We start from the raw sequence: 15,019 nt of genomic DNA, 5'->3' as shown, positions 1-15,019 counted from the left end.
TAGGTGCTTGCACGTATGCCGTCCCCTTAGCCAATAGTACCCTCCTCTTCCCTCCGTGTGTCACATTCCCAGCTATGGCTAACTCCAGTTAGTCGCTCCTACACCCCTGCTCACGCTGTATTTACAGGTGCTTCTATAGGTCATTCTCACCCTGTATTGTTTTCAAACTAAACTCAACTTTATTCAGAGTTGACCTGTTTTTTTGTTTTTTTTTTTTTTCCGTTAATGTCATTGTTTGTGTTCCAGGACGGAACATGATGGTACATCTTCCGACTCCCCCCAGAATGGGCTGCATAAATCCTTGTTGAGTGAGTCTTTGTCTTACTCGATTTCTTAGGAAATGAAAGATGATTCAGACAGTGAAAAGCAACAACAAATCCATCACATCAAGAACTTGTATGCCTTCAACCTCTTCTGCCAGAAGCGCTTTGATGAGTCCATGCAGGTCTTTGCAAAGCTTGGCACAGGTAACGGGCAGGTGTGGCTTTGGGGTGGATCTTTCATTTGTTTGATCCTTATCCACATTTTGTTATGCATGTATACCTTTTAACAGATTTATGATCATAACTTCGTGTACTTGAGTAACTTTTATTACTTTACTGCAGTGTACATTTCTTAATTATAATTTGTAATGACTTTATAATGCTCTTATCAGTTGATTTAAACATACCTTCTTTATTCTTCTATTGAGCAATTACTCGTTATTTCCAAAATTGCATTGTTAGGGATAATATATCTTTTTCTTCTATCATACCTGCGCATGCACACATACCTGCTATAACCTAGAACTCAGCCAGCTGCTGCTGCTTCCACTGCTCTGGTCCCACAGCTATATCTGGTCAAATGCCTCTAGATGCAGACAGAGCCGGTACTGGAGCATACCACATCTGACTGCCAACACCAATGAACTGGTTGCTGAGTGTGAGGAGGGAGACCTCCATCTCACTTAAAAGTCCCAAATCTCCCATGTCAGCTTCTTGGTAGAACCAGATTTTTATCCAGAATACTGACTTTTCCGAGTGCTGAAGAACAGGATTTTTCATCTTTGACATTCACAACTCTTAAGAATTAGAAAGAGATGCTTTGTGCCAGTTGAATGTAGCACAGTGTTGCACAGTATGGATGCACTGTGAATTATTTATCCAGTTCGCAGTGGCAGCTGGGAGGGGATATGTAGGCCACTTGCAGGGTTTTATTATTTCATCTCAGCATCTGTGGGACTCCAGTACACTTAATGAGTTAAAAAGAAACAGTTCCCTAGATTCCTCTGTATCAGAATACTTTCCTACTTTATATTATTGTCAGTTATTTTGCCCATTTATCAAATGAAATTTTACATTTTTCTCAGCAGTTTTGTGGGTTTGTTTTATTTCGTTAGCAAATTAACCTCTTTCCATATATGTTACAAATGCATTTCGTGGCCAGTTGTCTGGATTTTTTTTTTAATTATCCTTTTTTTTTAAACGTTATTTCTTTAGTGGATCTGTTGGTATTTTTTATTTCAGTGTTATCAACTGATCTTTGGAAAATTTTTATCCTGTACTTTAAAGAAAGTTGATAAGTGTTGAGTTCTAATTCTACATATGCCTATATTTTAGAAGATAGAATCATGCGATTTTGTAGCATTTCAGTGAAATTTTAACATTTACATAGAGTGCTCAGATCATAAGTATGCAACTCATTGAGTTCTTCCGAACTTAGACTTGTTCTATTTTCCTTTTTCAAATCAATCTGGAACTCATTTTCCTGTGGTAATGGTCATGTTTTATTTTATCCTTAAATTGTCAGGCTCTTTTGTAGAGGAGTGATGCATACCTTTCTTGTAGATCCCACCCATGTGATGGGCTTGTACCCTGACCTGCTGCCCACAGACTACAGGAAGCAGCTACAGTACCCAAACCCACTGCCTGTGCTCTCTGGTGCTGAGTTGGAGAAGGCTCACTTAGCTCTGATTGACTACCTGACGCAGGTAAGTATAACACAGGTGCATGGTAGAGTGTACCTGGAAGTTATAGCACCTGTTTATCTACAGTGGGAACTGTGGACATTCTGTGAGTGCTTTTGAAGTCTATGTGGGACACTGCCTCTGTCTGCTGCCTTTGTGACTTAATGATACCATTGATCTATTTCTTATCAAATTTTCAAACCAAGACATACTCAAATCCTAATAAACTCACAGTAAGCTGCTATAAGAACTTCAGGGTACATTTCAGTTGAAAGAAAAGAGCAAAGTTTTGTTTTGTTTTGTTTTAAATACAAACCTTTTTTCAATGTACCTCATTAGAGAGGAAATGACTGTTTTAATGGAAAACAGAAAAATAGGAAGCAGGAATGCTAATCTGCTATAATTCCCACCAGAGATAAATAATGAACATTTTAGTGCTGTCTTTTTAGCTTCTTTTTTTTTTTTTGGGTCCAGTCGTGGGGCCTGAACTCTGGGCTTGGGCGCTGTCCCTCAGTTCTTCAGCTCAAGGCTAGCGCTCTAGCAATTGAGCCACAGCGCCACTTCCGGCTTTTTTTTCTTATGTGGTGCTGAGGAATCGAACCCAGGGCCTCATGCATGCAAGGCAAGCGCTCTACCACTGAGCCAACTTCCCAGCCCCTTTTTAGCTTCTTATATGTAATTAGGAGTTACTTTTTTAAAATCCATTTAGTTATTATAGCTGGATATGAAACTGCACTGTTTTATAGCTTACTTTTTAAGAGTTAGCCATATGTTGTGAAAGTCTTTGGCAGTAAATACTCTTATATTTACTCTCATGTTTTTTTGGAGGTGGGCATTTCTATTTAATTTCTTTTAATTTGCTGTTACGGAAAGATAAGTCAAAGTTTCAAGTCAACACTTAAACTATCGTCTCATGAAAGCCTGTTATCCCACAATTTCTCCCATAGAAAGCTATTGTTTGTATGCTCTGTCCCCAGAAACCATAGGAATATTTCTCTTCTTCAGTGTTCTGTAGACCTGTAGAAGTATTGCAAGAAGTATTGCTGGAAAATTGTAATGCCGCCCTCCGCTGCTTGCCGCTGTGCTAGTGGGTGCCTGCAGGTCTGCTAAGGCATGCTTGTGCTTAGCCTTGGCATGTTCTTGATGTCAGGCTCCAGCTGTGGAGCATCCAGCTGTGACTGGCAGCCCTCAAGGATCACACAGACTTGCCTCTGCGTGCACACTGCACAGCCCCATGCCAAGAGAAGAGAGTTCCTAGAATATTTCCCAATATTTGCTTTAAGTATCTGAGCATAGTTTCTTCCTGCCCTTCACTGACATTGGAAATGCATGAACTTAACTAGGCTAGAGAGATATCAAAGCATACAAGACCAGAGAATGCAAAGACAAAAGAATGCAAACTGGATGATTCCACTCAAAGATTTAATTAGCTGGGCACCTGTGGCTCACGCCTATAATCCTAGCTGCTCCAGAGGCTGAGATCTGAGGATCATGGTTCAAAGCCAGTCTGGGGAAAGAGAAAACTAGAAAACTAGAAGTGGCACTGTGGCTCAAGTGGTGGCACTAGCCTTGAGCTGAAGAGCTGAGGGACAGCACCCAGGCCTAGAGTTCAAGCCCCATGACCAATTAAAAAAAAAAAAAGATTTAATTAATTTATTTTTTGTGTGCTAGTTTTGGGGCTTGAACTTATGACCTGGGCAATGTCGCTGAGCTTTGTGCTCAGTGCTATAGCATTCTGCCACTTGAGTCACAGCTCCACTTTTGACTTTTTGGTAGTTAATCGAAGATAAGCATTTCACGGACTTTCCTGCCCAGGCTGGCTTTGAGGCATGATCCTCAAATCTCAGCCTCCTGAGTAGCTAAGATGAGCCACTGTCACACAGTAAATTTTTAGTTGTTCAGACTGGGTATCTATATTGTCCAAGCTGGCCTGAAACTCAGAATCTTCCCATCTCAGCCTCCCAAGTTGCTGGGATTATAACTGTCATGTCCAGGTATATGGAGTTTGAAAATAGGCAAAAGCTAACTTCAAAAACAAATAGAAAGCTGGGAGTAAAGTACGACCCTGGATTCAACCCTTAACACTGCAAAGACAAAATGAAACTAACAGATAATTGTCGTTAATCTGTGGCAGTTTGGCAGTCATCAGTTTTGGTCTCTGATAAAAATTGAATGCCAGTGTGAGATGCTTGAGCTGATGTCGAGGTACTGAGTTACCAGTGGCTCAGGTGATGAAGGAAGACTTAATGCTGGCCAGGACCACTCCCTCATTTTTGGCCCTCTCAGAAACGAAGTCAGTTGGTGAAGAAGCTGAATGACTCTGATCATCAGTCCAGCACCTCCCCGCTCATGGAAGGCACTCCCACCATCAAATCCAAGAAGAAGCTGCTGCAGATCATTGACACCACCCTGCTTAAGTGCTACCTCCACGTGAGTGGTCTCAACATTCTGGTCCCTTTGTCCTGGGGACTGGCAAGGGAGCTCTATACTAGGGGGGACCTGCCACTGGTAAGAACAAGGGGGACCTCCTCCCCTTGGCCCGTGCAGCTGAGTCTGTGGAATTAGGAGGATAGGGTAAGATATTCATCCAGAATCTTACAACTGACTGCTCTTTCCCGGTAAGATTGTGGTTGGTACTGTAATTCCTCAAAGGAAGTGTCTCTCCCCCCACACCCAGACACAGACACACCCAGACACACACATACACCACACACACACTATTGAGACACATTGTACCAAAAGACATAAGTGCTTTTAAAGCCCCCATGGTACATCACTGGCCTTTCAGCCAGGGAGGTGAGGGGCTAGGGAAGGGGGAGCCTCCCCGCAAGCAGCTTCCACTGAGGTTCTGTGCCCCTCCCCCAGACCAATGTGGCCCTGGTGGCCCCCTTGCTGCGCCTGGAGAACAATCACTGCCACATTGAAGAGAGTGAGCATGTGCTGAAGAAGGCCCACAAGTACAGCGAGCTGATCATCCTATACGAGAAGAAGGGGCTCCACGAGAAAGGTGACGGGAGGAGGGCTGGCGTCCAGGGACGGGATGTGGTGTCTCTTATGGTGAAGAGGCTCATGACCTTGTTCTCGGGCTCTGTGGCCAGCTCTGCAGGTGCTGGTGGACCAGTCCAAGAAAGCAAACTCCCCGCTGAAAGGCCACGAGAGGACAGTGCAGTATCTGCAGCACCTGGGTGAGCCCACCTTTTGAGAGCCGCGGGAGACAGCTCCACCACCTGGACCTGGCCTCCCACCCTTTCTGAGTCTGGGTAGTCAATTCCTTCCCTCCTCCATTACTCCCTCCTCCCCTCCCTCCCTGGTATTCAGCCAACTTTGGTCTTCAACTTTGCCACTGAGACCTTCGTAGCCAAACTATGACAGCCAACAGGCATGTGACCAGTTTGGCAAAGCCATGTGGACCCTGAATGGCAGGTGCATGAACAGCCATGTTATCCACAGATGAATTCTGAGGCCAGTTACACACCTGTCCTGAACAAACCTTTGACAGGTCTTTTTTTTTTTCCTATAGGCACAGAAAACCTGCTTTTGATTTTTTCCTACTCTATGTGGGTGCTGAGAGACTTCCCAGAAGATGGCCTAAAGGTAGATGATGGAGTTCCTCAGAGGTGTAACATAGCTGGAGAGACAGCAGGGGAAGGAGGCAAAGTGGGGCGCACTGTGCGTGTGGCACAAAGAGCCCCGCAGCATGGTCTGCCACACAGCCAGGAGTTACTGGTGCCTCCTTGTACACCTTGCCTCTTCAGAAGTGGCCTACCACGTGCATGCATGCGCATTTGGTGGAACTTCAGTCATTTGATTCTGCTGCTAGAAGTCAGGTTTGTTCCAATAGATATTTACCGAAGATCTCCCGGAGGTGGAGTCTCTACCACGAGATCAAGTGCTCGACTTCTTAATAGAGAATTTCAAGGGTCTGGCTATTCCTTATCTGGTAAGGTATTTTTTGACCTTCAGGACTATATGATGCAGTTGTCAGGCAACTTGGACTTCAGCGGTTCATATCACTTGGGGTTTGGTGAAAATGTATATAAAGTTAATTCAGTTTTCTTTGAAGAAGGAGACCAAGCTAGAAATGCTATTGCTGATGATGCTGTCTGAGTATAGAGAATAAAAGAACAATGATTTGGGGGGTTGGGGGGAGTCAGATCCATTTATGCAGTCAAACTCAACTATCACCACAGGAAAATCAAGTTTTACATACCAGAATGCAAACAATTAACCTAATTACATGGTCCAGTATAAGACTTAAGGATTCTAGGATAAAATTAGAAAAAGGAATTTAGGTTGGAAATGGAAAAAAAAAAAAAAGTCACTTCCTGACATTGCTGGTGCATTGTGACATTTCCCTGTGGTTTTAGAAGAGCTGTTGCTCGCTACGGGTGGTGGCACTTGCTCGTCATCCTAGAATTCAGGAGCACCATGAGTTCTAGGCCAGCCTGGGCTGCCTCCAGAGACCCTGCTGACACAAAAGCCAAAACCAGAAGAGTTGTTCCTAGGGATATCTGGTTGGGACCTGTTGGGCTTTAAAAATACAAAGTAGAGGAAGAGGCCAGGTACCTAGGTGGAGGATACTAACCAGATAGGCCTCCATCTCACCATAGGAGCACATCATCCACGTTTGGGAGGAGACAGGCTCGCGGTTCCACAACTGCCTGATCCAGCTGTACTGTGAGAAGGTGCAGTGTCTGATGAAGGAGTACCTCCTGTCCTTCCCCGCAGGTACCAGCTCCCACTGAAAGGCAGGCCGCACTGTTCTCTGCCCGGGGGCACTGAGTGACCAAGGCCTGCCATGGGAGACTCATGAGCCCGTATCAGGAGCTGGACATGTCTGAGATCCTCCCTGGAGGAAGACAGAAGGAACCCATCTGTCTGCAAGATGACAGCTGTGCTGCTGAGCAACTGATTGGCCTGCTAGGGTTTCCCTACTTGGCCTGCTTTCATTAAACTTCTTACATTATTTGGAGATCATAAAGTAAAAGAACACTTGAAAACAAACCACTGTGGAGATCTTTCTAGTCAGGGGGGTGACATCACTGACCCATTCCCCACACTTTTCTTATGACCCCCACATGGCTTCACCACAACATTCTTTCACATCAAGCTTGGTTTCCTTGAAAGGCAAAACCCCCGTTCCTGCCGGAGAAGAAGTGGGTGAGCTGGGAGAATACCGGCAGAAGCTGCTCATGTTCCTGGAGATTTCCAGCTACTACGATCCAGGCCGGCTCATCTGTGATTTCCCTTTTGATGGTGAGTGTCTGGCTCGGGATCCAAGCCACTTCAGCGTAGTGCAAAAGTGCCTTTCCCTTTTCACCGTTCCCACAGCCGTGGGCCTGGGAAGACAGTAGAACTGCCGGTGCTCCTGCCTTGTCCCCTCTGGGGAGTCACTTCCACACCATGACTAAGAGCAGTCTCTCTGGGTAGGAACCACTGCTAACTGATTGGATAGTCAGGTTGTCACCTATTTCTGCTTTGGAACATGCTCTTGGCCAGGTTCCTTGGTCAGCACTTTCTGTAGTCTGGCACAGTTTATCTGAAAGAGACAAATTTGTCTGATATGTAAGCTGTGAGTGCTGAGACCAGCTGTTTGCTTATCTCCCCTGCAGTGCCTGGCTTGGCAAGGGCATTCTTCTTTGTGTGTGGCTATTGTATGTCCTCACCCCAACTATTTTTGTCTTAGATTTTGTTTTCATTTTCTGGAGTGTTCATTTCGATAAATGTTATTTCATATGATCAGATGCATATAGGCATTGCACTTTTTTTTTTGTCGGTCGTGGGGCTTGTACTCTGGGCTTGGGCGCTGTCCCTTGCTCTTCAACTCAAGATGAGAGCTCTACCACTTGAGCCACAGCACCATTTCTGGTTTTCTAGTGATTTATTGGAGATAAGAGTCTCACAGACTTTCCTGCCCGGGCTGGTTTTGATCTCAGCGTCCTGAGTAGCTAGGATTACAGACATGAGCCACCAACGCCCAGCTTAGGCATTGCACTTTTGTGTTCCTCCTTTGATCTCACTGTGTGTGAATGCCTAGAGTCCTGTATATCATGTCTCTGTATTTTAGAACTAGCTTCCACATATGACAGAAAACACGTGCCATTTGACCATCCATTTCCCTGCAAATGACAAATTATTCTTTTTTAATTCACTTTAAAGATTTTTTTTTATCATCATACATGTATAAGGGTGGATTTCACTGTGACATTTCCATACATGCATACAACATATCCCATCAATCTCACCTCTCCTATATCTCTGTTCCTTATCATCCCTCCCCACATTTATAAAAGAATTTCTAAAGGTTTCATTGTTCTTTGGCCATATTCACCCTCATTCCCCCTTTCTATGTACCCTCCCCGACTCCTGCAGACCCCACCACCACCAACAGAGCATAGCGAAGTCCCTACTCTTATCCTTGCATAGCAGTGGTGACAATGCTTATGTCCCTTTTCTCCTTCTAGGCCTCTTAGAAGAACGCGCTCTCCTGCTGGGGCGCATGGGGAAACACGAGCAAGCTCTCTTCATCTATGTCCACGTCTTGAAGGATACCAAGATGGCTGAGGAGTAAGTTTACCTGTCCTTCCACCTCCTACACAGCCGGAGAGGCCAAGTTCACCCTCACCTTCCTCTACAGGAGCATGAGTCCCCTCCCACACTGCCCCCTGGTTTTAGCTATTGTTGGCTTGGGTGGGTCATAGGGTTGTCCCAGCACCTGAATATGGTTCCCCTGCCTGCTCTGACCACTTTCTCCCTTGCAGGTACTGTCACAAACACTACGACCAAAGCAAAGATGGCAACAAAGATGTAAGTAGTGGTAGCCCAAGGAGCATGTGTACATTTCCTGCCCCTTTGATAGTCTTTTTTTTTTTTTTTTTTTTTTTGTCAGTCGTGGGGCTTGAACTCTGGGCCTGGGCGCTGTCCCTCTGCTCTTCAGCTCAAGGCTAGTGCTCTACTGCTTGAGCCACAGCACCACTTCTGGCTTTTTCTGCTTATGTTGTGCTGAGAAATTGAACCCAGGGCCTCATGCATGCAAGGCAAGCACCCTACCTCTGAGCCACCTTCCCAGCCCCCCTTTGGTAGTCTTTACCACTTCCAGTGTGACCTCAGTGCCACTGGTACAATTGCTCAGTAAAATAGGGCATGAAGTGGCTTTTGCATGTGTTCATTGAGGGAAAGGCAGGGTGGCCATAGGTTGTAGTTTGGGATAGTTCTTGGATCAGTTATCAGCCATATGATTATTAATAGCACTTATGGCTTCTCTGATTTATATATTAACTTTATGTGGCCCAGCTCTTAAGAAGGAACTTCTGGTGGCTATGATTTGTAGAGAAGTAGGATGCTACTTGAATCTAGGGATAGAAGCCAGAGAGGCTGCTGAATGATGCACAGGACAACCCCAACTACAAATGATCATCAAGCCCCCAAAGTTGAGATTGCTGAGTGGAGAAATCCCATAGCACTAGAAGGAAATGTAAGCTGGGTGCTGGTAGCTCCCATCTATAATCTTAGCTACTGAGGAAGCTGAAGTTTGAAAATCACAATTCAAAGCCAGCCCAGGCAGACTAATCTAAGAGACTCTGTCAGAAGTGGACGTGGCTCAAGTGGCTGAGAGCCAGCCATGAGTGAAATAGCCAAGCAAGAGATGCCCAGAGTTCAAGCCCCAATACTGACATTTAAAAAAAGAAGAAAGAAATGTGGCATCCTTATTTTTTTTTTTTTTTTTTTTTTTGGCCAGTCATGGGGCTTGAACTCAGGGCTTGGTCACTGTCCCTGAGTTTCTTTTGCTTAAGGCTAGTACTCTACCACTTGAGCCACAGCACCACTTCTGGCTTTGCCTGTTTTTGTGGTACTGAGGAATCAAACTCCGGGCTTCATGCATGCTAGGCAAGCTCTCTACCACCAAGCCCCTGGCATCCTATCTTCGGTTTATTTGTACCTGCTAAAATGTGGCCAGAGACTCAGCTTTCAAAGCCAAAGAAAATGAGAGATCCTTTTTCCGTTATGTCGGGGTGTTAACAATTTGTAAATGATATAAATGTGGCATTTGCATCATTTGGCCATCTGACTTCACAAAACTTCAAAAAGGTAAAAATGGCGAGTTTCACATACATGGGGAGAGCTGTTGTCTAACCTCGAGGACTGCCCAGTGCTGGGGGTTTCTGGAAGGGCTCTGTCTGCCTGATGGATGTGACTTTTATCTATGAGACAGGTGTATCTGTCCCTGCTTCGGATGTACCTGTCACCCCCAAGCATTCACTGCCTAGGGCCAATCAAGCTGGAGCTGCTAGTGCCTCAGGCAAACCTCCAGGCTGCCCTGCAGGTGCTGGAGCTGCACCACAGCAAACTGGACACCACCAAGGTCAGCAGTCCTCCCCAGGGAGGTGGGGCACAAGGGAGAAGAGGAATGGGGGAAAGGTTCCATGGCCTAAGAGCTCTTGGCCTCAGGTCTTTACTCTTTCTCACACTTGGTCTGCCTCTGTCTGTAATCTCTCTTTTCCTGTTCCCAGGCCATCAACCTTCTGCCAGCAAACACTCAGATCAATGACATACGCATCTTTCTGGAAAAGGTCTTGGAAGAAAATGCACAAAAGAAACGGTTCAATCAAGTTCTCAAGAACCTTCTCCACGCTGAGTTCCTGAGGGTATGAGCCTTCCAGATTCTAGGGTGGGCTTTGGTTTTTAGTGTGAGACCATTTCCTTACGGTTCATTCCTTCCGAGGAGCAACCGTGTGCACCTGTATAGTGCGGCTTAAGCTGATCCAACATCAGCCTGACATTGTGTTGCAAGTGTTTCAACAAGGAGAATCTCTGGAGGCTGGGAGTGAAGTAATGCCGTCCTCTGCCTGCTGTGTCTGTGCACCGGACACAGAACTTCTCCCCTAATCTCTCCCAGGTCCAGGAAGAGCGGATTTTACACCAGCAGGTGAAATGCATTATCACAGAGGAGAAAGTGTGCACTGTGTGTAAGAAGAAGATTGGGAACAGGTGAGCTTCCACTCTGAGCAGCACTCAGACTTGGATAGAGATCCCCTGCAGGTAGGGAGTGCTTAGAATGGAGTTCTACCCTCTAATGAAGGAAGCAAGCACAGCTACTGGTTGTCCTGACTCCCTGGACTTGAATGTTGAAAGAGAAGGCCATACTTTCAGAGTTTAAACACTAGAAATTGAATTCTTACCTGAGTGCTGGGATTTGCAGGCATGTTCCACCAAATAGCATTTGAAATGTGTTTGGGATTATTTTATAGGCTACATTCTTAGTTTAGGGTTTGGGGGTGTTTTTTTGGTCAGTTGTGGGATTTGAACTCAGGGCCTGGCTGCTGTCCCTGAGCTTGTTTATGTTCAAGGCTAGCTCTCTTACCACTTGAGCCACAGTGCCACTTCCTGCCTTTGAATGGTTAATTGGATATCAGAGTCTCACTGGGACTTTTCTGCCTGGGCTGGCTTTGAACCTCGATCCTCAGATCTCAGCCTCCTGAGTAGCTAGGATTACAGGTGTGGGCTACCAGCACCCAGTAGTTTAGTTTTCTTTTTGAGAAGTGCCCTTTTGCCAAGCCTCTGAAGGGTGCACCTCTGAAGGTAGAAAAAAGAACTTTGAACTTGGAGCATCATAACACAAACTCTTGAGCCAGTGACATACTACATTAAGACACATTCTATAGTCAGTATCCTTTCCTTACATCGTTGGAAGCATGCTTTTCTTTAGGACGAGCCAGCTCACTGACATTTGTTAGAATAGGCTGAAACTGGTTCTGATGAGCCAGATCTGAGCTGTAGGCAGTAAGCAGGTGCTCTACCACTGACTATACCTCCAGCCTTGCAGTATTTTTTTTTAATCCTTTATTTTTTTAAAAATATTTTTTTGCAGTACTAGGAATTGAAGTCAGATGTACAACTTGCAGGGCAAGCACTCTACTGCTGAGCCATACTTCCAGCTCCATTTAACACTGGTTGTTTATTTTTATTGGTGGGTGGTTTTTTTGTTGTTTTCTTTTTGGTCATAGGGCTTGAACTGTAGCCCTGGGTACTATTCCTGAGCTTTTCAACTCAAGGTGAGCATTCTACCACTTAAGCCACAGTGCCACTTGTGTGTGTGTGTGTGTGTGTTGTTTTTTGTTTTTTTTTTTTGGTGGTTTATTGAAGATAAGAGTTTCACAAACTTTCCTGCCCAGGCTGGCTTTGAACTGCGATCCTCAGATCTCAGCCTCCTCAATAGCTAGGATTATAGACTTGAGCCACCGGCACCCAGCAACAATGATTGTTTTTGAGATATGTTCTCACTTTTTGTCCAGGACCATATCTGGAACATGGTCCACTTATTTTATACTTCCTGCTATAGCTGGATAGCAGTTAATTGGAAATGTCCCCATGCACTTGAAGTCTGTGAAATCCATCCTTTTTCTGGTTCTTTCTTAGTGAGGGTGGCACTGGCAATGCAGAAACCTTTGGCAAGATGTTCTTTGGGGTTTGGTTGTCTGCTTTGGGGTGGCTTCTGGAGAAAGGGCCTGTTACAGGTGCTGGAGAATTGTGTCAGAAGCTTTCCTCCCCCTGAGCTGTTCTCCTTCCCTGCAGTGCATTTGCAAGATACCCCAATGGTGTGGTCGTACACTACTTCTGTTCCAAAGAGGTAAACCCAGCTGACACCTGAGCCCAGCAGCCCATCACTCAGCACTGGACAGCTCGGCTATCCCAGAAAGGTGAAGGAACAGCCGGCCTTGGGAGTGTGAGGTTGACACCACCAGGTGTCTCCCGCTTGGACACGTCTGTCTACATTGTGCCCTGGAACATCTCTGAATTAATTAGACTCATGGTCTGGCCTTGCCAACTCTTTAATAGGAAAAGAGATTAGTCATATTTTACACCATTATGTTGCAGGCAGTTCCAGGGAATTTTAACACCTGCTAGGACAGGATGAAGTACACCAGCTTGCCTTTGTATACCAGTCACCTAAATAAGGAGACTTTGTCTCAAGTGTTTGTACTCACCGGGTTGCTTATAGGGAGTTTTCTGTTAAGTCAAGTGCACAGATTTGTAAGGACCTCTCCAAGTGGCTGCCTGAGGGTCCCACAGGAAGACAGTACCAGAACTACTCCAGCGACAGACTGAACGGCTCTGACTTCTCCACGGTGTCCCCAGTCATCTCCCTGCTTAGTTCTTTGGTTTTCAACCTCTTTTCTTTCTATTTATTTTACCCCATATCTCCCTTCAATGTGCCAACTGGGCCCTGGACATTGGGGATGGCTAACATTCAAATGAGTACAGTGAGAAGCAAGAGGAAGTCTGCTTTCTAGGAGCACACGGATGGTCAGTGGTCAGCTACGGTGTAAGTAGCTCTTAGGGAGAGTGCCTCATTGCATGGGGTCTGTGGTCCCCTGGGTGGGGCCCCAAGAGGCACTTACTTGCTCCTGCCTTACTCACCAGCTACTTACAGCAAATCATTTGTGTTTTAGGCACCGTTCCCTTTTCCAGCCACTTCCCATCCTCTTGCCTTCCTGCTAGGCATGATCACTCCCTGGCTTTGTGTGGCAGTGTTGGAGGAGTGTGCAGATAATGCAGTGGCCTAGCCTTGACATACAGTGGTCCTTCAGCATTGGGCTGGGTCCTGTGTTGTAATCTGATTGGCTGGTGATGATTAAACGAGACTCCTCATAGATATGCTCTCCGAAGAGACCAAGTGAATGCTATTGGCACCATTCACAAACACGGGGGTTCCTCCAGTCTGCAAGCCCGGCAATCCATGGAGAAAGAAGCCACTGTCCCAGCTAGCCACAGCTTTTCTCAAGAAGTGGCGCTGCCCTACTGAACAGCACTGGGCATCCGGCCAGCCCTCCACTGCAGCAACTGCCCTGCCATGTGACCCCTGCCTTCCCAGACTGCTCTGCTTGTACCTTTCAACCTCGTGAACTCTGAAGCAGCGGAATAAAGAGTATTTTCTCCTGTGTGGTCTACATACACGATCCCTTTCCTCAAACTGTTCTTCCTTCTCTACACTCCATCAAAGTATGGATCAGACTGGAAAGGAAAGCTCTGTTCTGAGGACTGATGGGGATGTCTTAACTGCTCATAATAAACATAACCAAGCAGGAAACCAAGCCTCCTTGGGTCTCTTCCCCCCCCCCTTTTATGGACCCCATTGAAAATGATCACAAAAGGATAGTGATTTAGCTAAAAACAAAGGAATAAACTAGTTGGTGACTGGTTTTGAAAACAGAGTAACACTTGTCTTAGGAATGTCTTGATCAGTGGGGCCAGCGTGACGGTGGGCAAATAGATGCTAATAGATGCTGCATAGATGCTAACAGAACATTGCCATTGTCACAGCCGTGGCTACTCCAGAACACCAGATAGGCCAAATAGCCTTCACTTCATGTACCCAAGGCCGTGTGGCTCTTCCTGCAGCTCACTGTGGCCGGAAGGGTGAGTTATGGACATGGAATTGGTAGGAGTCAGGGATGGAGTTGTTTGAGAAGCATAGAGAAGTATTAGCTGGCCACTTGGGCCAGCTCCAATAAGACTTGTCTCCTCTGTGTTGTCTACTTCCTGAGCTGTCTAGCCATCCTGAGTTCATCCTGAAGGTAATGAAAACCATCTCAAGTGAGTGATGACTTTATTTTTTTGGCGGTCGTGGGGCTTGAACTCTGGGCCTGGGTGCTGTCCCTCAGCTCTTCAGCTTAAGGTGAGCACTCTACCACATGAGCCACAGTGCCACTTCCAGTTTTCTGAGTGGTTTATTTGGAGGTCAGTCTCAGGGACTTTTGGCCCAGGCTGGCTTTGAACTGTGATCCTCAGATCTCAGTCTCCCGAGTAGCTAGGATTATAGGCATGAGCCACTGGCGCCTGGCTGTGCTGACTTTTTTGAGACATGGAGTAGATCACTTCTAGAGAGAGAGTGATACATCTCAGAAAGGACCCAGGTCAGTCAGGAGCCTGGCTTCTAGGCTGGCTCTGCCATCAGCCCGCTCTGGGCAATTAGGCTGCTGTGGTTCCAGGTGTACCCTCCTCATTACCCACAGAGATCATGAAGCACTTGGCTGTTTCTGAGTCTCCCTCCCCCATCCCCGGCTCTTGGCATCA

The 15,019-nt window shown here is 46.0% G+C and overlaps 1 protein-coding gene across 6 annotated transcripts in view; it reads left to right on the top strand.

Annotated features, from left to right (window-relative positions):
* Positions 1 to 14,033, top strand: part of Vps39 (VPS39 subunit of HOPS complex) — a 36,239-nt gene extending 22,206 nt beyond the window's left edge. For all 6 annotated transcript variants that reach the window (XM_070005870.1, XM_070005869.1, XM_070005868.1 and 3 more), the window contains 15 exons: positions 338 to 467; positions 1,827 to 1,969; positions 4,232 to 4,375; positions 4,811 to 4,952; positions 5,044 to 5,130; positions 5,466 to 5,539; positions 5,787 to 5,885; positions 6,556 to 6,673; positions 7,073 to 7,201; positions 8,410 to 8,512; positions 8,707 to 8,752; positions 10,158 to 10,307; positions 10,456 to 10,590; positions 10,842 to 10,933; positions 12,518 to 14,033. In XM_070005870.1, the coding sequence (XP_069861971.1) occupies positions 338 to 467; positions 1,827 to 1,969; positions 4,232 to 4,375; positions 4,811 to 4,952; positions 5,044 to 5,130; positions 5,466 to 5,539; positions 5,787 to 5,885; positions 6,556 to 6,673; positions 7,073 to 7,201; positions 8,410 to 8,512; positions 8,707 to 8,752; positions 10,158 to 10,307; positions 10,456 to 10,590; positions 10,842 to 10,933; positions 12,518 to 12,593 (1,668 nt within the window). In that variant the 3' untranslated portion in view covers positions 12,594 to 14,033. The remainder of the gene's footprint in view (positions 1 to 337; positions 468 to 1,826; positions 1,970 to 4,231; positions 4,376 to 4,810; positions 4,953 to 5,043; positions 5,131 to 5,465; positions 5,540 to 5,786; positions 5,886 to 6,555; positions 6,674 to 7,072; positions 7,202 to 8,409; positions 8,513 to 8,706; positions 8,753 to 10,157; positions 10,308 to 10,455; positions 10,591 to 10,841; positions 10,934 to 12,517) is intronic.
* Positions 14,034 to 15,019: the final 986 nt, after the last annotated feature.

Source organism: Dipodomys merriami, unplaced genomic scaffold, assembly GCF_024711535.1.
Source record: "Dipodomys merriami isolate MVZ:Mamm:240054 unplaced genomic scaffold, mDipMer1.0.p SCAF_69, whole genome shotgun sequence".
Taxonomy (NCBI): domain Eukaryota; kingdom Metazoa; phylum Chordata; class Mammalia; order Rodentia; family Heteromyidae; genus Dipodomys; species Dipodomys merriami.
The sequence above is the reverse complement of the archived record's forward strand: the minus strand, read 5'-3'. Positions and strand labels throughout refer to the sequence as shown.